This window comes from Lucilia sericata, unplaced genomic scaffold (genome assembly GCF_015586225.1).
Source record: "Lucilia sericata isolate MDLA Ls3-8-SP2 unplaced genomic scaffold, ASM1558622v1 Contig000177F_arrow, whole genome shotgun sequence".
Taxonomy (NCBI): domain Eukaryota; kingdom Metazoa; phylum Arthropoda; class Insecta; order Diptera; family Calliphoridae; genus Lucilia; species Lucilia sericata.
The window spans coordinates 15,147-41,217 of NW_023994205.1; the positions used below are offsets into that span (position 1 = coordinate 15,147).

Consider the following 26,071-nt stretch of genomic DNA (forward strand, 5'->3'; position numbering starts at 1 on the left):
CGAAAATAATAAGCAATTTTGAATTGGATACATGATATATTAGGAAATCAATGGATTTGGACCCAGAAAAAAATTTTTAGTGGGGTATAAATCTATAGATTATAACAAAAATAATCTGGGTTTTTGGTCATTTTGTATTGATAAACAAAAACTACATTACGGAGACCCCATCTATTTGGGGAGTACTGTGTGAATTCAATTTAGAATTGTATAATACTGATTCTTATTCAATAAAGCTAACACTAAGTACCATCCTAGCCACTCTAAGTATGGGGATATCACCGTATACCACTATAGAACTATTACATGCTAGAATCTTGATATTCTACCTCATATTTTGAATGCATTATTTTATGAATAAAATACAGTAGGCGTAGTTGGATTTGGATAGTTATTCTTGATTTGGGTTCTTGGATTTTGAAAGACAACTCAATGCGTTTTTTAATAATTCTTTGTGTTATTTCATCAATTTCTATATTTTATATTTTTTAATGATTGATTAAACATCTCATAATTGAATTTCATTGATTTATACTTGTTCTAAAAATCTAAACAAATTTTTTATATTGGAATTGCCTCATTATTTCCCTTTAAACATTTTTAACGCAAATAACTACACAGTTTCACACAATAAGGATATGATTTTTGAAAATTACAATTGAAAAATACTTAACACGTGTCCTTTTAACAATAAAATAATAAATTCTAAAAAGCAATTAAAAAATAATTTGAAAACCCCAACGAAATTAACTGGAAATTTCAATATGCAAAATACTTTATTGACGTGCAAATTCTGATGAAAAATATAAAATGCAACAACAAATGCACCAAAATTTTTATTTTAATATTTTTTTCTTGGTTTTCCCATTCTACATAATCTCTATTTTCAACTGGAAAACATAAATTTACTTTTTACCTGTTTTTTTTTTTTTAATTTTATTTATGAACAAAAAACAAAATTCTCTTAAAAAAAGGTAGGCAAAAAATTAGTTGATTCACTGTATTTAAGTTTGGGTCCAAGTATGACTGATTTATTGTAGTTAAGCAACAATTTATATAGTACAAACCTAGTACAAATTGATCTTTTTTAGAATTGTCTTGCGGCACATGTGACATGTTCGTAGCGTTTCTGCACAACGTGAACATGAACCATGTCCACAAAGAAAAGCTACGTCACGACTTCTTTCCATACATATACTGCAATAATGCGATTCTTCATATTCCTGTATTTTATTCTCTAAATAGCGAAGTCGGTCAGCCGATGGGATATTTGTTAAATCTGTATTCGAAATAATACGTCCACTACAATCAATTCTTTGCTCGATTAGTGTTCCACACCGCAAACATTTCTTCATACGCTTGCCGCAGTCTTCACATGATATTTGGTGTTGACAAGGTTCAAATTTAATTAGTTGTAAAGATTCATTACAAACAATACATTCTTGCGGGCATGTTGACAGTATTTCTGGAGTATTAAGGACCGAAGCCTCCAAACTCAGGGTAACTGATTCAAGGGCTACATTATTATTTGCGTTCATATTTGGTGTTGGTACTTTTATTGGTTGTTTTCGGGTACTTATATTAGAAGCTATGCTATGCAGTCGGTTATGATTTGAGCTAGATGGTTTATCTAACATTAAAGTAGCATCATCTTCCGATGATAATCTATTTAACGCTATTGCACCAACTGGCTCATTTGACTCCAAATTCAACTCATGAATATTTTGGATTAATCTATCCGTTAAGGCATTAGTGGCTGCAGAACTTGTTGAAGCTGTAGTAAATGCTTGGTTTTGCAAGATTGTTGCATCGGTATTCTGATTGCCCAAAATAATTTTTTTTAAATTTTGATCAGTAATCCACTCGAAAATATTTGCTCCCTTATTATTTTGTTCTATTCGACAGCCTAAACGTGACAAATAACAAAGTATAGAATACATTAAGCGATCCTCATGTATATGTGCCAAATTTTCATAGACTGCAAAAATATCTGGAGAATCATCCGCTGTTGGTTGGGAAGCTTGCAACAAATTAGCTTTTTTTATTACACACAAATGCATGGCATTATCTCCATCCTCATCACGTGCGGTAATATCGCAGCCAAGTTTAACCAATTTTTCTATTGCTGCTGAATGTCCTTGTGAAACAGCTAATAAGAAGGGTGTCTGTCGTCTGTTGTTGCGGATATCAATTTCAGCTTGACCATCTTTTATTAATGCTTCCACAACTTGTGCGTGGCCATTTAGAGCTGCTAAATGCAGAGCCGAAAACCCATCATCTTTTTTTACATTTACAAGCTGTCTAGCCAGCTGCAAAATACGTTTTGCAGCTACTAAATTGCCTTTAAGGGCTGCATGATGAAGAACATTGAAGCCTCTATTATTCTTCACTGTAAAATCTAGATTCGGAGCATTGCACAATAGTTCAACTACTTCAGTATTTTCTTTTCCAATAGCATCATGCAATGCCGTGTCGCCATATGAGTCTTGAATGTTTACATCTACGCCGAAGGTCAGTAATTCACGAACACAGTGAGGTGTTTTCTTATGTGCACAAATATGCAATGCAGAGCAATGGCTTGAGTTTAAAAAATTAATATTTGCATTATTTTGTAATAAAATGCGCATTGTGTCTGGCTGATTTCCAAAAGCAGCATAATGCAATGCGGAGTCGCCTTCTTTATCTACAACATTAACATTTGCTCCCTTACTTAAAACTAATTTGACAATATCTACAAAACCCTGATGTGCAGCGACTTGAATACATGCTTTTCCGCCACTCATAACATTCACCTGATCTGGATGAGCATCTAAATACTGCCGGACAAACTCTATGTGTCCTTGAGCAGCCTCACGCACAAGTTTATCTGCCATTGAGGTACCAGATAAACCAGATAATGGAGTCATAACATGGTCCGTCCTTCGGTGGCTTAAGTCCATCATGCTATTAGAACGTTCCGCTGCTGTTGCAAGTGGAGATCTTTCAAGTTTGACACATTTAGGGTTGAGAGTCCATTCAAATCCATCGTCCAATTGCTCAATACGTAAGTCACCATCTGAATAAACCTTGATCACCTTACATAATTTACCAAGTGCCTGAAATGATTTAAACAAATGTTGTAATCATAATAAATATATCTGCCGGTCCACACTAGGAAACTATTTTTGAGAAACTTTTGATTTTGCGTGAGAGAGAAAGAAATATCATTCATCTCTCTCGCAGCACGGAGTTTCTCGTACTCGGAAACTCGTTTTGTTTTGTTATTCTTCTCATGCGTACAAAAACAAATCAATGCAATTAACACGTAGTTTCTGAAACAAAAGTTTCAATGTGTAGACATTAAGGAAACTTTAAAAGAGAATTGAGAAAAAGTTTCTCAACTAAAGTTTCCGTGTGTGGACCGGCACTCTGTGTATGCATTAGGGAGGACCGAAATGGAAATTGCTGATTTTCCCGCTAAAAATTAAAATTTAGTTCATTCTAATAAATAAAGTTTTTCGTATTTTTTCTATTTCTCACAAAGAAAATATATGAATATTTGAAAGGCACTTTAATTTCGTGTCAAACATTTATGTGCGATTACAAAAGTATTAACAAATTTTAATGTTTATGAATTTTTTTCTTTTTCAAATTGTGTGTAAATAATTTATATTATTACATATTAAATTATATTTAGTTTGTATTTCATAATATGTATATCAATAAACGCGCAATTTCATGACCTATATAATTTAATATAACACTTTATGATTACATTTGACTTTAGGACAAATATATCAGTTACACTGAAATACTAAAAAATCACCTAAAAAATATTATTTATATATTATTTATTATTTTTTCCTTTATTTATATATAACATTTCGAATCAGGTCATGCTTTGGGTTGAACGTTGGTTTCGATATATCAAAATAAAATTTGATCTAGAATAAATTTCGAAAACCGATAAAATCGGTTTCGGTGAAAATTAATAATGTTTATTTGAGTTTATTACTTTAAATAAATCTATAAGTCTGTTGGTTTACCAACTATTTTTTACTTGTTTATTTTTTATGATTTTTTTAAGTTTTCCGTTATTGTACCCAAAAAATTTGTTCTATATTGAGTTGTTTGGAAAAAATTCCATAAAATTTATTATTAATGACAATGAAACAAGAATTAATTGAATTTCGTTCTTTTATCTCATTTTACTACTTTTACTTAAAATGTATTCAAACAAACCTTATGTAACAATTTCAAAAATGTAAAATTGTTTCGAACATTTTAAAGCTCTTTCAAATACTTTTTGCGTGATATAAAAATTTCATATCATTCCTTTGCGTAATTGAAAAACCTAAAAAAATATTTTATCCTTTGTCCCAGCTCACCAATTATTGACACCAGGACAAACGTTTTAAAAACGTTATAAAACTTTAATTTTTGTTGGGAACATCAGTACATTATTTCTTCTTCATACAAATGGGGCAACCCTAGTATGCAAATATCAACAAATATTCATACATAGTGCATCAATTCAATCCATTCTCCATGTCCTTTCTGTAATTGCTGAACTTTTGCTGAATCATTTATTATCGTTACCAAATCCCCAACACGAAACGATACAACTTTAACCAAGGCAGCTGGATGAAATGTCCATCTATTTGGGCAGTTTTCATACTGTACCCTGTAAATATAGAATTATTAAGTAATGGCTTTATTGGAATATTGGTAGGCAGAAAGTTAAAATAATATTTAAAGCTTTTTAAAATAAACATATCGCTCATTTACTACAAAACTGGCATAATACAAAATTGGAGATTTTGAATTGAAAATATATTACATATGTAAGTATTATCATAATGTCTTTCATTTAGTTTGGTCGTTTTTTAAAATATGTATGTCTATTATTTTCGGATCCATTTTTTGTTGTAAACGTCAAAACTAAAACCCAAGCTTTCATGACATACATCAATATTCGAATTTATTATTTTTTTATGAATTAAGGTCCAAACACATACAATACTTTACGACGAACTGCGACTGATAGCTACGCAACGTAAAAAATGTGATGCCCAATCGTTGCGTTGATAAAGTATGAATAAACTTAATATGTTTTAATAATATAGTATTAAAACATATTAAGTTCATCGTGAAGTATTGTATGTGTTTGGACTAGGGATTCTAAGCGGGAAAATTTTCCCGGGAATATTTTTTCGTAAGTCCCGGAAGACCCTTGAAGTGTTAAAAATATTAGATAATAAATTGCATGATGATGATTTTACTTAATAGAAAATACTATTTAATAATTAAAATTGTCCGATGCTAGAAAATACGATCACTGTAAAGAATGCTTTAAATATTAAAGTTAAATAAACTAAATTTATATCACAAACTTTCAAGACGAACCCCTGAATTACGTACAAGATGTTATCAGATAATCAAATTACATTTAGGGCGTTTGTTTTGAAAATTATATGAAATTTTTAAAACGTAAATAAACTTTAGAACCCGTCTCTTACCCCCGGAGATTAAGATAATGGGACTGTTTCCAAGCATAAATGTGAGAAAGATCTTCTCTAAACCAACTTTGTGATTCATAAAGGACTGTTACATATTTAGATCGAAATTGTTTCTAGTCCGTAGTTATATCATATAGTTTTCATTTATTTCTTGGCAATAAAATAAATTTTAATATAAAATTGTTATTGTTTTATTTAAAATTGGTAGTGAAATAATTGTTTAAAACGTTAAAAGTAATAAGAACGTTTTTGATCGAAATTTTGATCATTTTTGAACATATTAATAGAATGCACAAAATAAATTAAATTGTATTCCTTAAAAATCAAATATAACTTTTACCACGATCTAATGGTACAGAATTTATTGAAACTTATAAAAAAATTGGACATTTTGGTCATACAAGTTTTATTTAAATTAGTGTAACTTTTCACCTATTGTTTCTAGCAAAAATTTTCCAAGGGAGTTCAGATAGCTATATTTTTATTGATTCGATTTTTTTTTTAAATTTTACACTCATTTGAATAAAAACCTGTATGACCAGAATGTCCAACTTTGATCCCCTCTGAATCCGGCAGTTCTTGAGCATTAGGGCTGAAAATGTGTCTGACCTACTATCCCATAGTACTAACCATGGTGAAAATTTCATCATTAATTTTAAAAGTTGGGTCACTTGACACGAAATTCCCCCTGTATAAAGTTTCGTGATTCGCTATGTTACTGGTAGCACTGTTTTCTACAGACACATTTTCACTATTTGTCAAAACATAATCTATAAAAGTTTTTGATCTTTGAGTTATACGAGTGTAATTTTTTACTATTGATTAAGTTCATAATCAATCATTTTCTTTTCTATCTTATGTTTTGCATCAAGAATCGTACAGAACTTGCACAAAAGAATTCAATATTTATATTCTTCATATTTTTCCAGTATTTTCGACACTTTCCATAATTTTTTTTTAAATAAATTATCCCTCCACCAGTTGTACGGAAATTTGACATTGATGTCAATTGCTCATAATTTTGTAATGTTATTTTACTGATATAATTTTAATTAGTATACATAGAGTCACAACAAAAGCGGACAGAAAAGATTTCATAAAATTTTTCACCAATTCAACAGATCTTGCCACGAGAATTAAAGAAAAAAGTGAGTTAAAGTTACGGGTCCAAAAAGTTTATTTTCACCTATCACATAAAATAATATGATTTTTTTAGACAATTCATTAACTATAAATATCGAACTGAAAAAAGTGGATGTCTAAATTTACCCACATTTTGAAAAGTTATTAAAAAAAACACTAGAATATTTCTTTCAAATCTCTATTTCCTAACTAAAAAAAATTTGTACGCTTTTACCGGCTTTTTTATTTTTCGGGAAATAATTACTTGATTTAGAATTTTCGCTGTAGCTTTGTAATGAAAAGCGATAACTTAAAAAAATAAATTGGAAATGAAAGTATATACCTTGTACTATGTGAAAAATAAAAAAATAAATCCAGTTTTGTATATGGGAAATTCCTTTTTTGTTTTAGATTTTAAGAAATCAACATTATGCATTAAATATTTCTTGCGTTTACTATTTTAAAAATTAAGTGATGACGAATTTTTATTCACAAGACTTGAAAGAATACGTCCATGAAATTTTGTGGTCGAGAGTAGTTCCATGATGTAGAAATAAACATTCAAAGTTAAAATTTATCAAAAAACTGATTGAAACCAACTAGTTTTTTTACAACTTTTGGATATTATGAAAGCCAATTCTACTAATGTAGGCTGTATACACTTGTTGGGTGATTATACTCCATATTTAATTGTTGTGCCAATTATAAGTAAAGAATTACATGGTCGCAAAGTTTTGAAACCAAATTTATACAATTTAACAAAATTTGCATTTTTTTTGGATAGAATATTTGGGGCTCTTCGGTTTTGCAAAATTTAGAAATGAGAAAAAGTAGACAACGTAATTACGCGTCGTTTGATGTATATATCTAAAATGTTCCCTAGAAGATAACACTGTGGGAGAAGCTTAAATATTGAAAAAATAAACGTGAAAGTTTCGAAAAAAATGGATTTTTCGCGAAACTTCAATATACCCATATATATCGCGTGATCGAAATACTTTTAACTTTTACATGTTGAAATCATAAAGCCGCGATAAAATATTAGCATGCAAAGATATTAGAGCAAATACAAAAAAATTGCGAATTTTTCATTTTTTTCTTTAGCGAATTTTCGCATTATAAACAAATTTTAAATTGTGAATTTTATCAGTAATCAATCTTTATATAAAAAGAATTGGTTTGCATTAAACAAATTTAATCAAGGCCTTTCGTGGACTGAATACGCGGGGTTTCTTTCATAACATAAATCGATGAAGCACAACCGTTCGAAAAAAGTACGTTTTTGCATTAAAAAGGTATAAAAAAGTTCATTCATGTAAATACATAATTTCTTTACAAAATTTAAATTAACCGAACTGGTTTTCATTTTAACGATTTTTTGGATTAATAATTCATTTAAATTTAGTTATCCACAAAAGAAATTTCATCAAAATTTCTTTATCGCCGAAAACGCGGTGTTTCTTGTATTGCAAGATAATTCGACGAAGCACACCTAAACCGCTAATTAAAATTGGTAACACTTAACATTAATCGGTAGCTGACAATGATGCTTATACCAAAATCGATAAGCCGTTAGAAATAAGTACGATTTTGCTATAAATGCATTGAAAAAGTTCAGTCATGTGTATGAAATTTATTTCCAAATTTTATATAGATTTTCATTTTAGCGGTTTTTATATTATTTACTCATTTAAATTCGTGTTCAGAAAACACAGTGTTTTTCTTTTAAGTAAAACTAATGAAGCACACCATTCCCTCTAATTAAAACTAATAAAATTATATTCTTTTAGGTTGCTATTAATGTGGTCTATAACAAAATTTATAAACCGTTCGAAAAAATTCAATCATTTTGGATTTAATGCAATTAAAAAAATTCATTCGAATATATGCATAAATAAATTAAAACCTCATAATTTTTAATCTATCAAACATAAATGCATAATTTTTTTAGTTTATGATTGTAAATGAATGTATTAATTCAACATGTTAAATAGTCTATAAAAAACTGTTAAAGGGGTTGAAAAAACTCTTAAAAAGCGAATTTATCCATATTTAAAATATTTGGGTTAAATTAATTTTTATTTTGGATCCTTCGTTGTGGGTTATATCCACGCTTATAATTTCGAGTTTCAGGTAAAAACGTAATTTTGGGAATTTTTTTAAACTGTTAACTTTAAACCGCTATAACTTTGGCGGTTTTTGATAAAAATATTCACGAGAAGATAATTGTACTTCTAAGACGTTAGACAATGTCCACACAAAATATCGTTGAACCTCAAAATTTAAATTAAAAAGAGAATTTCCCATATATATGTATACAAAAAAATACTTTAAATTCAAAATTTGGGTTTAAATCGATTTCAATAATTTTACACCATTTTTGAAAATCTTAATGAAATAAATTTTTATAATTTTTGCTTGATAAATAATCATACTACACTCAAAACAAAATCATTTTATAAAAAAATAATAAATATTCGTTTTTGGGTTATTTGACAGTTTTACTGAATATGAGCATGACTTATCAATTTGCTTTTATTTGGAAATAAGTAGCTATAATTAACAAATCTTTTAAATATGTTGTTAAAATTATTTATTATAATTTTATAAAATGTGGTAAACTTGTTAATATTCCCCATGGTGCCAAAAATTATTATACCCACTCCTCTTGATAAACCACCTCAAACTATTCTTCATCTGAAATATTTTCGCCTTCTGATGTGTCACTGTCTATTGGAAGGAGTTTTTCTTTTCATATAAGTTGCTTTTACCAGACATAGCTCGATCCGAGGTTATTAGGAACCTATAAAGTTCCTAATCCTTAAGTGCCCTATTATTTAGGAACATGAACACTAATGTACAAATAGTGCTGATTAGGATGAACTAAGTAATAAAAACCAGCTCTCAATGCTTTGTCTAAACTAGAGTTGGGATCGTGAGTACATTTTACCCACGACCATGTAAGTATAGTAGAGTATAAAGAAAAATCAAACATGACCATTACTAGGTCTACATAATTCCCACGCCAATATATTTATTACGACCACGGGAATGAATACAAAGTAAAAAATTACGATAATTTGAGATCACGCATGATTCACGTGATACTCCTTAATCGAGTTAAAAGAAATTTTCCAAAAAAATAATTTTACTTCTTCAATTAATCTGCATTTTTCCCAAATTCAACCCCTTCTCGCAGATATCTGGGGTCTTCTGAAAACTGATTTCAACATCTACACGGACACATGGGCCGACAGAACCATGTACAAAATGTAAAAAGTGCCACCGGCGAGTAAGATACACAAAGGGTGTTGGTGAGTTGTCACAAAAGCTTACCTTGTCACAAAAGCTTACCTTGTCACAAAAGCTTACCTTGTCACAGTGATTGATTTTGCCAATTTAAGGGGACTAAACTCTAATTTTTTATTCTTTTTTTGCCTTAGATTCAATTTAATATGAAATAGTAAACAAATGTATTTAAAAGTGAAGAAATGTAACCCAAAACAAAATAACGGTACTCCGAAAGCCGTGTTTATTACAAAAAATCAAAGTCGATTTTTAACTGTTGTATGTTCCCTAACTTTAAACTTATAACTTTTTTGTTTTTAATATTTTTTAATATTTTTTTTTTTTTGCATTTTTAAAGTTTTTTTATATTTAATAATAGCAATAACCATATAGTAGCATATAGGCGAAAGGGATTGTCAAAGACCTAAGTCCCCTGTCAAAAACCTAACTGGTGAGAATGTATTAGTAGAAGCACAAAAATAAACACAGTTCAAAAGGTACTAAATAATAAATGTATTTCTTATACGTTATTTTTTGTATGTTATTACTGGGATTTTATATACTAGTGAATGAAAATAATAGTTAATTAATTTTTTCAGAAGATATTTCATCTTAAAACATATTTGTTCAATTCACAATCAAGTTATATATTTTACCTACTAAAGTGTAGTAACAGTGATTGTGAACAGATCTTTGCAGGAAGTCATAAGTTTATGTTCTCAATGAAAATAAAAAAAAAAAAACATAATCAAACAAATATACATAACAATGTCAAAAGATAAAAAAATCATTTCTTTGAATCAATTCTTTTATTTTCTTTATTCCACATTTTAAACTAATAAATAAACTGTTTTTAATAAAATTTTAGTTTTTTTGTTTTGGTAAACAGCTGTTTGTTTTTGATTTCAGTGTTACCACTTTATCGTTTTTTATGCTAAAATCGTTTGAATTTTTTGTTTATATGTTGAAATAAACAACTGACAACACTAAACTTTCTTACAACATTCGAAAAACATATGAAAAATTGTCGTAGGAGTTGTATAGAGCTTTTGCATAGAAAATACCAACAACATTGTTATGACTATTGTATCAGCTGCTGACATACAACGCTACAACATCGATTGTGAATTGAACAATTATAAACACGTCTTTTTGTTTTTTTTCTGCACTAATGGAAAAAGAAAAAAAAGTATGTGAAATACTTTTTTCATTTTCAATACGAAAATTTACAACTTTTCTTTTTTCAGTTTTAATTAAAATGAAATGTCAAAGAATAAAAAATATTTTTTTTTCGTTTGTAAAATATAAATTATTTTCGGGGTTTTAAATACAATAAAAGTGTCGCAAAAAATAATAAATATTAAGTATAAGTGATAAGAAAAACTATTAAGTGCTAATATCCTCGCAATTTCGCGAAGAAAATTTGAAGTTTTGTGAGTGCGTTTAGTTTTCTCAAGTGTGTCTTATTCTTTCAGAACTCGTCTGTGTGAAGAGAATAACAAATTTTGTTTGACAACCCCTTCAGTTTCGCCTATATCCCTACTATATGACAATAACTGTTTTAAAAATATAATTGTGAATAAGGTCTCCACGCCTTTTAAAGTTATCCGTTAATCGTAAGTATATTTAAAAAGTGAGACATTTTTACATGGACTCAAAAACTTAGAATACCACTTGATTCTGGGGTTCTGTTGTACCCATATGATAAAATGCTATATAATCTATTAGGATTTTTTAAACCTTTTTGCATACCCCATACACATTTTTTCAAAAGTTCAACATGAACTCGCAAAAGTTTAGTATATTTAGTATTAGAATATTTTCTATATTTGGTGATCAGCTGTGCCATATAAAAAATACATTAAGTCTTGGATTTTAATTTACGAGATAATATTAATGAAAATTTAAAAAAAAAAAAAAATACTTTAAAAAAACACTAAAATATTAGCAAATTCTACTTTAGAAAATATATTTATTGTTTATGAGCAAAAAGTAGTAATTTTTACCCTTTTGCCCCTTTCTGGGACATGTTACGAAAAAATATGTATCCATTGATGCTTCCTAGTGTAGATCTATCAAGTTTTCCAAATTGGTGTGGTTGTAACATGTACTGGCGTAATTGAAACATGCACAAAAAGGTGCAAAAAGTACCAAAAATACACGTTTTTACCGTGTGTTTTAAAGATTAATATTTAATTGATATTATTTTAAGTAATTTTTCACTGTAATACATATGTATATCTAAAAGTTTTAAGAGATAAAACACAAATATGTTCACGTTAGAATAAAAATTAGCATTAATTAAAGGGGAAAACGGGTACTAATTTTACCCGTTTTCCCCCGTTTTGTGCCTTTCTGGTCCAAGAAAAATTATATATGTAGATAGAGTCTCAAATTTTGCTAGAACAACTTTAACATCCATGTGAAGTACAACAGGTAGGATACCTCAACTGTAGTACAAGTTGATTTAGAATCAATATGAACATTTGGTTTAAGAATAAGTCGAAGAGAAATAGTGGGCGTATTTCTTTCCATATAAAATAAATACTAAATGTCGTAAATCTGGGAATATATGTATAACAGCAAGAAAAAATTTTTAAAAAGCCAATCAACTTGTGAGTCTCTTAATCCTGCACATTCCGCATGGGAAAAATACCACAAATGACACAACTAACAATAGTCTCTATTTTTTGATATTAAACTTTGTATTTTATGAAACTTTATGTTTTTATTTTTAATTAATATTAAAACACTGATACGTTTTTTTTATGTTTGTATTTTTTTGATTTAGCCATGTAAGCTGGCGGAAAACACACGCGGCAGGGAATGAAAATGAGATTTTGTTTCAGTATCAAATAATATTTCTGAGGGTACTTTTTTGGATCTCAGAGTACTAAAATATATTTTTTTGCTAAAAGTTAGTAATTTCTTAAATACATTTACATTTATACCCCATTTACACATACACGAAATTTAGTACTTATGAGATTTCAAGCCAAATCTTGTTGATTTAAACTAGATTTCCCATACAAAACAAAATCTACTTCTTAAGAAGATTTTTTTTGTGATGCAACTCTGTTTTTCCTAAATAATACTAAAAAAATACGACGCTACACAAGAAAAACAAAACGAACCAAATAGAATTAAAATGTCAACATAATTTTAATAAATTGAAAATCTTGAATGAAAAGTTTATTTAAAATAGAAGGTAATGTTATATTTAAATATCTAATTTTTTATTATAAATAAAATGTTAATAAATATCCTATTTTTCCTTCTTATTTTTCATATCAAACACAATTTGAAGAAATATTCGAAAAAATGAAATCTTCCCAAATGCCAAAAATAGTAAGTGCAAACGGTCTAGATTTTGAAAAAGATTTTAAATAAAATCTACTAGATTTCGTGTATGTGTAAATGGGGTATTAGAAATTTATATATATGTTTATATGATTTACATAATTTGATGAAATTTCTTGTCCAGGAATGGGTACATGGTATCACATAGCAACCATAAAAATATTACCCCGATATTGTACTTTTTAAATATTTATGTTAAATTTAAAGCAGTCATGATACAATTTGTTATAATTTAATAAATATTGTCTTAATGAAATTCAGGTCACATTTGGGTCTACACAAGGATAAATTTAGAAACTTTACGCTAACAATTGAGCTACAAGTGAATCAATAATTTGCTTTAAAGTCTAAATATTTTTGACCAAAAAAAAAAAAATTCGAAATTCTATTTCGAAATGCGCTGCATTAGTAATTTGCTTTACTTTTAAAACTAGATTTCTTTAATTCCGGTAACATTGCAGATAATTCCATTACTCTATAATTTTATTGGCCGTTTTTTCTCGAACTTTTAGTTGATGCATTTTTAATAATTATATGTATTTGAATACAAGAAGATACTTTGAGAGTATCAAATAAGACTCGGGAGTAACACGGTACTTTTAAACATAAATTAGTATCAAAAAAAGTACCATCGTACCAATTTTGCCATCACTGACACGCGGTAATGCAAATTTGTGATTTCATAGATATTAGTTAATTTAGACGATTATTTTATATTATTTAAATCTTGCTGAGTGGCTATCAATTATATTTTTCGTATGTTTTTTTTAACACTTACTGAAATTTGATTTTTTTAGAACGAAATTCATGTTATTCATTGGTTACCTTAACCTAAAACTGAATTCTATTATACGAGTTCTTCAAACCATGAGATGAATCAATTATCAAATATAAATATTTTAGGATGAAATATCACCATGATATACACTGAGCGTCAAAAGTGAGTATATACCCGTGACTAATTTTGTTTTATTATTATAATGCAGAACATAAAAGCGATTGTAGATACAATTTTTAAAAGTAAAATCCTTAAATATTAAATACATTATTATTTATTATATTTAAATATTAAATACATTATTATTTATATTTAAGAACAAAATAATTGCATTTTAATTGGAAAAATTTATTTTTTTCTGATTTAAAGTGAAAAACTCCAAAATTTTCGAGCTAAAAGTGAGTGTACAGGCGCATTAAATTTTGCTATAAATGACGAATATCACCGATTTTTTTAAAGGAATAAAATTTTCTTAGAAATTTTATAAATTTTTTTATCACATTTAATAACGAATAACATAAAATTCACCGACTTCTCTGGGTATTTTTGTGAAATTTTCGCCTATTTTTACAATAACGCCATTTTAGGAGTTTGCTTACCAATTTAGTCAATTGGAATGAGATTTTAAGGTTCTGAGAGTTTTTGAGTTTCTACATGAAGCTTTCTTAACCTGTCACTTGTTTCCAAAACAGTGAAGAGCCCCTAGAGTAATAGTTTAATTACAATTTACAATGGCAATTAAAATAAAATTCTAAGGCAATAAAGAAAATTTTTGAAAATGAAAATTCTCTTTTGACTTCATTATCATGCCAAGAAGATTAAGATTTACACCAATAAAAGTTGCCAAACTTACCAAATAACGATGCAGTTACCACCATTTTTAAATGCGTATTGGAAGATGTTTTAATTCTGTTCCAATTTTTTTTTTTCACTAAAATGACTTGATTTTTTTGATCTAAAAATTCGTTAATCTCATATTCCATATGGTTATTAATCAGTTTCCATTAAATTTTTTCGAAAAAAAAAAAAAATGACAAAGGATCCAACAGAACAAACCGTTCTAAATATCGTCAAGTATCGTAGAGGATTTGGTATGATTTGCAACTGTTTTGTAGGGTCTAGGGGTCCGATTTTTTAAAATTATTGATTGAAAATTGAGTGAGACGTTGGTGTGAAGCGTTTGCAAGAAAATTGTTCATTAATTGTATCAAAATTTTAAATTCCAAGGCATTGGAATATATCAATGGCCGCAAGAGTTCTCAGCTGTTTTGGAAGCAAATATATTATTGAATATTGATGACCTAGTCAGCTCAATGGCTTCAACAACCAACACTTCTTTATAATAACATTAATATAAAACATTCTTTTAACCGCCAGATCATGGAATTAAGAAAATAGGCGAATTCACGGAGAAGTCGGCGAAATTTATGATATTATTTATTCAATGTGATAAATAATGTATAAAAATCTAAAAAATTACATTCCTTGAAAAAAATTGGTGACGTCTGCCATTTATAACAAAATTTGATACGAATGTATACTCACTTCTGTCTCGAAAATTTTGGAGTTTTTCACTTTAAATCAGAAAAATTTAAATGTTTCCAATTAAAATGCAATTGTTTTGCTCTTACATTATTAATTAATATTTAAGGTTTTACTTTTACAAATTTTATCTACAAATCGCTTTTATGTTCTGCATTATAATAATAAAACAAAATAAGTCACGGGTATATACTCATTTCTGACGCTCAGAGTATACCACGAATCTTCAACCATCACATTTAAAAGCGTGGGTAATTTTTTCGATTTTAGTATTTAATTTTGTATTGCTCAGCTCAAATTGAAATTGTTGGTCTGATAAGTCTAAATTTGTATTAAAAAAAAATAAATAAAATGTCGGCAATGAGTGTATTAATGACTGAGCACTGAAAATGGAAATTTTGATATAAAATTAATAATATAATGATATATAAAATGTATTCACTTTAATTTTATATATCTACATACATACATATTATACAGAAAAACTAAGAAAGTATAGTCGGGCTTGGATACCCTACACCAGTTATGAATATTATATGTGACTTATTTTTCATAATAAAGTATTTATCTTCAATATAATCTTGTTTCAGATACACTTAAGCAATTTATGAACGAAAAACTGATTTTGTGAAAGTGGGTTTTGTATGGGGGCTAGGATCAAATATGGACCGATGCCGATAAAATTGTGTGATTAGATTTATATTTATATAACATTTATTTGTGCTGAAATTTATCAAGATACTAGTGTTTGCTTTGTATGGGAGCTAGGGCCAAATGAGGCCCGATCTTTATCAAATTTAGACATCAAGGCTTGTATAAAACTTATTTGTGCTGATTTTTATCGAAATACAGGTATATTTAACATAATTATGAGCTCAAAGACCCTTTTCGGGGGCTTCTGATGTATGGGGGCTAGGTGAAATAATGGGCTGATTTTAACCATTTTCAAAGCGCTTCCCACTAAAGTATAAAAATAATAAGTAAAATAATTTTGTTGTATTGTTATTTTTGTAGTATTGTATATTAACTATTAAAAATAATTTTCCATTTTCAATAAACATTTAACAGTCTTTTCGCTGAAAGAATGTTATATCATGGACACTTTTTCAGTTTATTTTGTCCGATAATGTATATCTGATTTATTTTTTTGGAATGGTTATTTTGTATACATTATGTACGATTTTTCTACCAAGAGGGTAAAAGTTTATATTTAGTGGATCATTAAAAAAATCAAAAAGTACAATATGGCGGAGATTTACATTCTGTAACAAATGCATGTAAATTATCTTAACCGGTAGCACAGAGATTTGTGAAAAAAATCAAATACAAAATCGTCTATATGCACTGTAAAATAAGTATGTTGTACTTACCTAATGTCACCCTTTTCTGTGATTCTATGAACAGTGCCCAATTTAGACAAATGTTCTACCATACGAGGATTCCATCCACCATGACCCTGTTGAAGTTTCATTAGAGCGTCAACTTCTAGACAAACTTTGACACGATCCCCTACGGAAAACATTGGTTTCACAGTTGGAACTACTGGTTGTTGTTCTTCTAGATGACCTGTTATATAACATTTTATAGACAATTAGTTATTATATTTTGAATAAACTTACCTAAAACTGGCATATGATCTTTATAATAATATCCACCGGAAGTTGGTATAACGTATTTCAAGTCAATATTTCCTTTATGTCCTAATCGATAAACGTTAGTAGAACCACTAGTCCAAGAAACATTTGCTACACTTCTGCATGACTCATTATCCCAACCACGAATTTCCATAACACGTCCAGTTTTACCTTTATAATAAAATATACATGTTCATAATTACACTTTTGATGAATTTACTTGATTTTATTTATTGATTTATATATTAATACTACAATACAATATTAATATTGTAGTCTTTAAAGGAAATTTTGTTGAATAAAATTATTACATACATATTTACAAAAATTCTAAAATCTTAGGAATAATATTATTGTTTTAAGTGATTTTATAATATTAAGTATCAAAGAATACAAAGAAATTGGGGCTTGTCAGTTGGTACGTAAAGGAGTTGTCATTCGGTACCTAAATCTAAGTATGTATTGGTAGAATTTTTGTATTAGTATTGGAGCTCCAACCACTTTCACCACACTTTCCAAACATACATACTTGCATAAACTCGTACATAAAAAATTTAGGAAAAATAAATAACATTTAAATTTCTACATTCGCAGATTTTTTAATTTATTTAGCCCACATCTAATCAGTAAACATTTAATAAATATATTTTTCGGACTTAAATCTCTTTTTTTGCAAAAAAATAAGTTTATTTTAAATAATTTTTTCATTTTCAATACCAAAATATACAACTTGTAAATTTTAATTTTAACACACAAAAATTAATTGTCAAAAAAATTAAAAAAATATTTTTTTTAGTTTGTGAAAAATAAAAATATTTCTGATTGTTAAATGCGATAAAATTCTGTAAAAAATTAATAAATAGTTATGTGTTTGTGAAAAAACGTCGTTCAAGTCCTATTATCCCGGTATTTTCGCGAAAAAGTTTTGGAGTATTGTGAGAGAATTGAGTTCTCACAAGTGTGTTGAATTTACACAGAACTCGTCTGTGAAGAGAAGGAAATGTTATTGTTGTAAAACAATGACATAGTCCAACTTCTTATTATTCTTTGTTAAGTATATTGATTTAAGGCTTTTCAAAATTTGTTGTTTTAAATCAACTTTAACAAAATTGACCAAAAATGTACAAAAAACATTTTACTGCTACAACTCAAATTTATTTTATTGAAACAAAAATAACTAAAAAGTACCCCAAATGCAATCCTGTGAACATTTTTAGACTTTTTTTTGTGTTTTTAAAATTTATTTTATTCAATCAGTTACAGACAAAAATATATTACATTCGTCTTTACCTCTTCAAATGGCTTTTAACTTTAATAAAAATGTGGAACGCTAAAAAATTTATTTACCTTAGTAATTAATTTCTTCGGATTTGATGTACTATACATCCTCCTATCAACCTAACCTAATTAGTGCATAAATAAACGCCAGGGTAAAGCGCTGCTGTAAGATATTTACCCAGTCCACCAACGTGCATAATCGTGGGAAAAAAATTGAATCCGAAAATTAAAACAAGGAAATAGGAGAAGCGGACAGAATTAACGGACAGACCGAGGACTTACACTGACTGACGTTCATGACAGGATCTTGGAGCATGTGGGACAGATTCTTATGAACTGTAATGTGGACGATCTTCTAGCGCTGTCGAAAGACACCTTTGGAGAATCCAGTGCCGCTCAGAAGTTTGGGGAGATGGATCTGTTTTCCGACGGGGAGCATGAATTTGGAATGTTAATACCCACTATTCCTTCTCTGGCCATAGCCGGATCACTTTCACATTGAGTTTAAATAGATCTAAGCAGGAACCTTTTAGGGATCCTGGAAAAACAGACTGGTTAAAATTTTTCAACAGGGTTCAGTCAGGAATTTTTTTTACGGCCCCTTGACATGGATAAATTTACCACCTTGTTAAAGGAGAGCTATGAGCTGTCTTGCCCATGAAATTTTAGGGCAGGCATAAGCAATATATGTGGTGGACCAGGGGACTTCGTGATCAGAGGTCGATGGTTAGAAGGTTGTTTAATAGGGCCAAGCAAGACTTCCACAAAATTGGAACAACTATAAAGTGTGATTCATTCAATAAGTACAATGGTAATATCAAGAGGACGAAACAAATCTCATAGAGGCAATGTGAATCTTTTGGCAATGTTAATGAGATGCCTAGGTTCCGTAGAATTCTAGCCAAAGACCCCAATGCCTTAGGTTGCATTCAACGTGAAGACAACTCATGAACGGAGTCTTGCTTATGGAAACTCACTTTCCAGGTTGTGCTGACATAGATGATAGGAACATAGTTCAGGGGGTCCAAGGACCTAGGGATTCTATTTATTTATCTAGTCACATTGATGAAAAATTTACTAGGGACAAAGTGGGCTGAACGGTTAACACCTTTGCTCCGTATAAATCGCCAGGTCTGGACGGAGTTTTTCCGACCATGCTAACATACCTGGCAGAGCGAGGAGTCAAGATAGCTCATAACAGATTACAACCAATTACCTACAAAGGACGAGCTGCAAAAAACACATTATATCAGTCACTTGAATAAATTTAAATAAGAATAAAATGAAAAAGACATTTATAATATTTGATTTTTTAAACACATAACTGTTTTCATTACAAAAATTTATAATATAGAAGGAAAATGTTTTTTTTTTTCACAATAGATTCCATCTTCGCTCTAAGGGGTATATAGTAACGTTTAGTTTTAGGAACATTGATTTCATTACCTCAAATTTAGTATGTGCATATATTTGTTCAAACGGTTTTTCTTTAAATTTTCACCGTGTATTCCTGCACGCCTGGAACGAAAAATAGGCATCTTTTTATTTTGAAATTCCACGCCCACTTATTAAATAACTAATAAAAATAGTACATCTCGGAAACTAGTACGACTGAGGACTCTAGTCGTACTAGTTTCCGATATATACTACTATACTACTGATTAAAATATGGCCGAACTAGCTACAGCGGGTGTGGCACATCCCACGCCTATATTGCTAGCCAATACCAGATAACGTTTATTTGGGAAACTATAACAGCTACAGTTCCCAAATTATGTACGATAATATTTTGTGCAATAATGGGCGGCATTAGACCTCCCATATGAATTAAATATATATACAGAGGGCGACAAAACAATGTAAACTTTTTCAAAATTTTCACAAACGGACTCAAACCCAAAACTTTATTAAAAAGTTTTAATTTTTTTATTTATTTTGTATGTTAATAAAAAAGTTAATAAAAATCTATGAAAATAATTAATAAAATTTTGAAAAATAAAACAAGATTACAGTATTTGGTTTCATGTTAGTGACAAAACAATGGATAAGATGTGGTGAATATCACAACTTAAAAGTGCGCATTTAGGGTCATCGTCGTTTTGAAATCTCCAAACTAATACCCTAGTTTCCACAGCGGTGGAGTAATTCTTCTTTTTTTTAAATGGATCTCTATCTTAAAGGGGATAGCGACGATCAAAAAAATTTACACACACAGTAATTTTTTTGATTATGTTAGTGAAAAAAAAAAAATCACACGCACTGGTTTGATGAAAATCAAAACACTTTTGATTTTCAACAGAAATTGAAGCAGAAGAAGCATACATTGAAGAAGAAGCATAAATTCATTTTTATTTAGTTTTTGCTGAGCCAACATCACATTTTTTTGCTCAAAGTAAATGAAATATGGATGAAAAAAATTCATACTTGAATTTATTTAAATGGACATTACCAAATTTTACATGAAAAATACATAGAATAATATCCAGTTTTTTAATAAAAAAATTTTTTATTAATAAAGAAATAATTTCAAAAAATAAATAATTGTTTTTTACACTTATATTAATAGTGTTAATTTTATGTAGACTCATAACGCATAAAATATTTTATAACCATGCGGATTTTGCCGTCGCAAAATCTAAATAAAAAACAAATTTATGCTTCTTCTTCAATGACTGCTGGTATAAATTACTAACTTGATCAAAATTTTTATGAGTCGCCATGCAGCTTTATACCACAAACAGTGTTGCCAAGTGTAGGGATTTTTCTCTTTTTGTAAGGATTTTTTCAAAATATGTGTGTAGGAAAAAAGGAAAAGATTTCTTACTTTTGTAAAATTGTAAGGATTTTTTCAATCTCATAATTTTTAGCAAATAAATTGATTTTTTCACGAATATATAATATAATATATACAAATTAAATTTCAATTTAGATGAGAAACATATTAACCTCAACTACCTGTATCTGGATTTTTAAAATCCATTGATTTGTTTGAAAGTTATTTAAAAATATCATTAAACATTCAAAGCCATTTTTCTCGAAACAACTTTTTTCGATTATGCTAGTCTTATGGAGCGATATATTATGACTCCATATAGATAGCTAAGTCGATTTGGCTCCTTTGGCCGCCTTACAAATGTCCTCTAAAATTAAATGTGTACACGTCCAAAAAATCTTTGGCAAAGTGTAGACCTTCCACAAATTATTGACCACTACCACCCACCGCCCAATTCATAAACATCATCATGAACAAAAATTAACAAATCGTATGTACATATTTCTCACATTATAAAATTTTATTTCACAAAATGTGAACCAAGCCCACCCAACGCCAACTTTATAAACATTAATATAAAAAAATATTCATAAGTTTGTTTTCTAACAGGTATGTTTTTAAATATCGAACAACGAATGATATATCACGCGATTTTGTAAATACAAACAAAATAATATCTCATTCTTTTAGGAGCGGTGATCTAACCGTTATAAACAGAGAGGTCAAGGGTGAGCGTTTGCTCTCGGTGGCTTCAGTGTACATGCCGTATGAAGCTATAGAGCCGCCTGGTGTAGAGGTGCTGGAGCTGACGGCGTATGCAAAGCGGAAGGGCGCTATCCTGATACTAGGCTGTGATGCAAACGCACATCACAGTCAATGGGGCAGTGCTGACATTAATAAAAGAGGTGAGTTAGTGTTTAATTTAATTACTGCATGGAATCTTATTATCTGTAACAGGTGCCATATGCCAACGTTTAGGAAAAAAGATAGGGAAACAGTCATTGATATTACCCTTACTAACCAAAATGAGGATCTTATCAGGGATTGGAAAGTACATACCGACTATTCGTTCTATGACCATAGCCGGATTTCTTTCACAGTGAATTTGAGTAAATCCAAGCAGGAACCCTTTAGGGATCGTAGGAAAACCGACTGGTTAAAATTCTTCAACAGGGTCCCGTCAGGATTTTCACAGATGGATATAAATGTTCTGCGGATATTGGATAAGGTTGTAGAGAAATTTACCAGTGTGTTAACGGAGAGCTATGAGCTATCCTGCCCGATGAAATTTCCGGGCAAGCATAAGCAACCTAAATGGTGGACCAGGGAACTACGTGATCAAAGGTCGACGGTTAGAAGGTTGTTTAATAGGGCCAAGCTTACTAGACTTCCAGAAGATTGGAACAACTACAAAGTGATTTTCAATAAGTGTAAGGGAGAGATCAAAAGAGCAAAACAGACATCATGGAGGAACTACTGTGAATCTGTTGGCAATGTAAATGAGATGTCTAGATTCCGTAGAATTTTAGCCAAAGACAAGGCCTTAGGTTACATTCAACGTGAAGACAACTCGTGGACGGAATCCAGCTCAGAGACACTCTCTTTGCTTATGGAAACTCACTTTCCAGGTTGTGTTGACATAGATGATAGGGACTTAAGTCAGGGGGTCCAAGGACCTGGGGCTTCTAGTTATTCATCTGTCATAATGATGAAATAGTCACTAGGGACAAATTGGGCTGGGCGGTAAACACCTTTGACCCATATAAATCACCGGGTCCGGATGGTGTTTTTCGGGCCATGCTCTGTAATATTCCTGAAGACGCATTGGCACTTCTAGCTGATATTTTCAAGAGATGTCTCCTCACGGGATACCTTCCAAGAAGGTGGAGAGAGGTTAGGGTAATCTTTATTCCTAAGGCCGGTAGGGCATGCCACTCGAAACCTAAGGATTTCAGGCCTATCAGCCTATCGACTTTTATACTGAAGACCTTAGAACGTCTGACAGATCTTTATCTCAGGAGCAACGCTCAACATGCCTACCTAAAGGGTAAGTCGGTTGAGAGTGCGTTACATGAGGTGGTTGGTTGTATTGAGCACGGTTTAGAGCATAGGGAATATACTCTAGCCGCGTTTTTGGATATAAAGGGCGCCTTTAACAACATTAGAATAGAGGCCATCAGAGAGTCGTTAGTCGTACTCGGAGTTCAGGATTTCCTAGTGAGTTGGATAGTATCGATGCTTGATAGCAGAATTATCAACTCAACCTTAGGGGATGATAGGATTCGCAAACGAGTTACCAGGGGTACACCTCAAGGAGGAGTGTTATCTCCCCTACTATGGTTACTGGCGGTCAACTCTATCCTAAGGATCTTTGAATCTAAAGGTAGGAAGATAGTCGCTTATGCGGATGACGTGGTGCTACTGGTCAAAGGTAAATTTCTCCCGACAATCAGTGAGGTCATGCAGTCAGCACTAAGTGATCTATCAACCTGGGCAAACAGGAATGGGTTGGGTGTGAATCCATCTAAGATTCACTAGGAAATATAAAGTTGAGAGTTTTAGCTTGCCGAAATTAAACGGCGTTGAACTGACATTATCGGAAGGAGCCAAGTATCTGGGGACCTTCCTCGACCGAAAATTGTCTTGGAAGAAGAATATACAGGAACGGCTTAAAAAGGCTTTCAATGCCTATTACACGTGCAGAAACTCTATTGGTAAGAATTGGGGATTGCGACCAGACATGGTAAATTGGATTTACACTTCGGTAGTAAGGCCCATTATTACCTATGGTTGTACTGTGTGGTGGGTAGGAATGAGGAAATGCAGCTATAGATTAACACTCAGTAAGGCTCAAAGGTGTGCTTCTATCGACATAACAAGTGCCAGAGGCAGTACACCGCAAGCGGCATTGGATATTATTCTGAATCTGTTCCCAATTGAGAAATATGTTGAGAGTGTAGCGGCTAGGAACTTATTCAGACTGTTTGAATCAGCTCTAGGAAGACCAAACCGGGTAGGCCACACTAGAATACTGTACGAGGTAGGTCTAACAGGAGTTGAGGGAAGTACGGAAATTATTCTGATCATTTGGTTACGACCCTGGACTTCGGAGTAACACCCTCAATAGTGATTCCTAATAGGGATGAGTGGGAAGGATCCGAAGTACTGTTTGAGGGGTGTGCAGTTTTCACTGACGGGTCCAAGATGGACTCTGGCACAGGTGCCGGGGTTTATTTGGTAGATAACAACATAAGAGTGTCCTACAGACTTCCGGACGAATGTAGCGTCTTTCAAGCGGAAATCCTGTCTATATGGAAATCCGTGGACATTATTAAGACACACATTACTAGGGGGTCAGAAGTGACGATTTATGTTGATAGTCAGGCAGCTCTTAAAGCTTTGCAGTGTAAAACGTTACATTCTACCTTGGTAAACAGCTGCCAAAGGGACCTGGAAGGGTTAGTCAGGTTATACACATTCAGGCTGTGTTGGGTACCGGGACACTGTGACATACAGGGTAATGAGATTGCAGATGAATTGGCCCGACAGGTCTCGGATTTGGAGCTCGATAGAAGGGTCGGTTCGGTAAAACTCCCCATTTGTCATTACTATAGGCTAATTTCCGAATATTTCAAAAACTCCACCATCCTGTTACAGTAGACTGGATTGTAGGGTTTCTAGGGCACTATGGCCGAAGTTAAATAAAAAAGCAATCAGAATGCTATTAGGATTGGACAGGAAGAGTATAAGGATTTTAGTAGGTGTAATAACCGGACACTGCTCAATTGGAGCCTTTAGGGGTAATGGGGTCGGTAACACACAGGATTTTTGCAGGTTGTGTGAGGACGAAGAAGAACTGGAGACAGTAGAGCATATTTTATGCCACTGTCCCAGATTACAGAGTCTGAGACTGAAATGGCTAGGTAAAGGATTCCACGATGAACTAGGAGATGTAGCAGGGTGTAACCTAGGCGACATTATGGGCTTCATCAGGGGAATTTTTTGGATTTTCAGATAACAGACAATTAAGGATTTCCCTTCCATGACCACTTTCTTTTTCTCTTCTCTTTTTGGAGCGAAAATTTCACTCTTCTCATCTCTCTTCTCTTCTGTCTTCTTTTGTTTTCTCCTTGTTCTTTATTAAGGGATTCACAATGGACCTTTGGGTCTCCGAGTGGATGTATACATTGATATACAACCCTTTTAAACTAAACTAAACTAATGCATTTTTGATGCAAGTGCAGCTTGAATGCGTTTTCTAAGTCGTTCTCTCTGTTGACAGTATTTTAAAATAGGGTAATTCCAAAATAAATCGACCAAAAAACGCTGTTTTAAATTTTTGTCTCCTTCGATTTTCTTCAAATCAGGGGCATATATTCTACTCCTTAATTCGGTTTTTATGGCGTATAAATTAGATCCATAACTGATCCGGTTCATATTTTATGGGTCTCTAAAATTAGAAATGTTGATGGCTGAATAACTTTGGAACCAGTTATCCGATTTTAACAGATGATGTTTCGTTCGACAAGTCTTCGATTACTCGTTTTTGACATTTCATTAAAATTACATAAAGTCCTGGCGCAAGGACCGTTTAGTGGAAAATGTCCTTTATCCTTGAATATCATAAAAAGGATATTTTGTTTTTCTTAATTTTTTTATGACAAATAGTCAAAATTATTGTTATTGCCGTGTAAAAATTTTAGAATTGGATCTCAATGGGTTTGGAAGTTATAGAAGTTTTTATTTAGCTACATTTACAATTTCCATTGAAAATAAGTGCCTTTTATACATTTTAACA

The 26,071-nt window shown here is 30.9% G+C and overlaps 1 protein-coding gene across 6 annotated transcripts in view; it reads right to left on the reverse strand.

Moving 5' to 3' along the window:
- Positions 1-26,071, reverse strand: part of LOC119601601 (E3 ubiquitin-protein ligase MIB2) — a 184,610-nt gene that overhangs the window by 1,089 nt on the left and 157,450 nt on the right. For 5 of the 6 annotated variants that reach the window (XM_037952629.1, XM_037952627.1, XM_037952632.1 and 2 more), the window contains 4 exons: positions 17,208-17,393; positions 16,959-17,154; positions 4,501-4,663; positions 901-3,095 (listed from right to left, as the gene is read on the reverse strand). In XM_037952629.1, the coding sequence (XP_037808557.1) occupies positions 1,068-3,095; positions 4,501-4,663; positions 16,959-17,154; positions 17,208-17,393 (2,573 nt within the window). In that variant the 3' untranslated portion in view covers positions 901-1,067. Of the gene's footprint in view, positions 1-900; positions 3,096-4,500; positions 4,664-16,958; positions 17,155-17,207; positions 17,394-26,071 lie in introns of those variants that run through there. The other variant, XM_037952633.1, reaches the window with a different exon arrangement.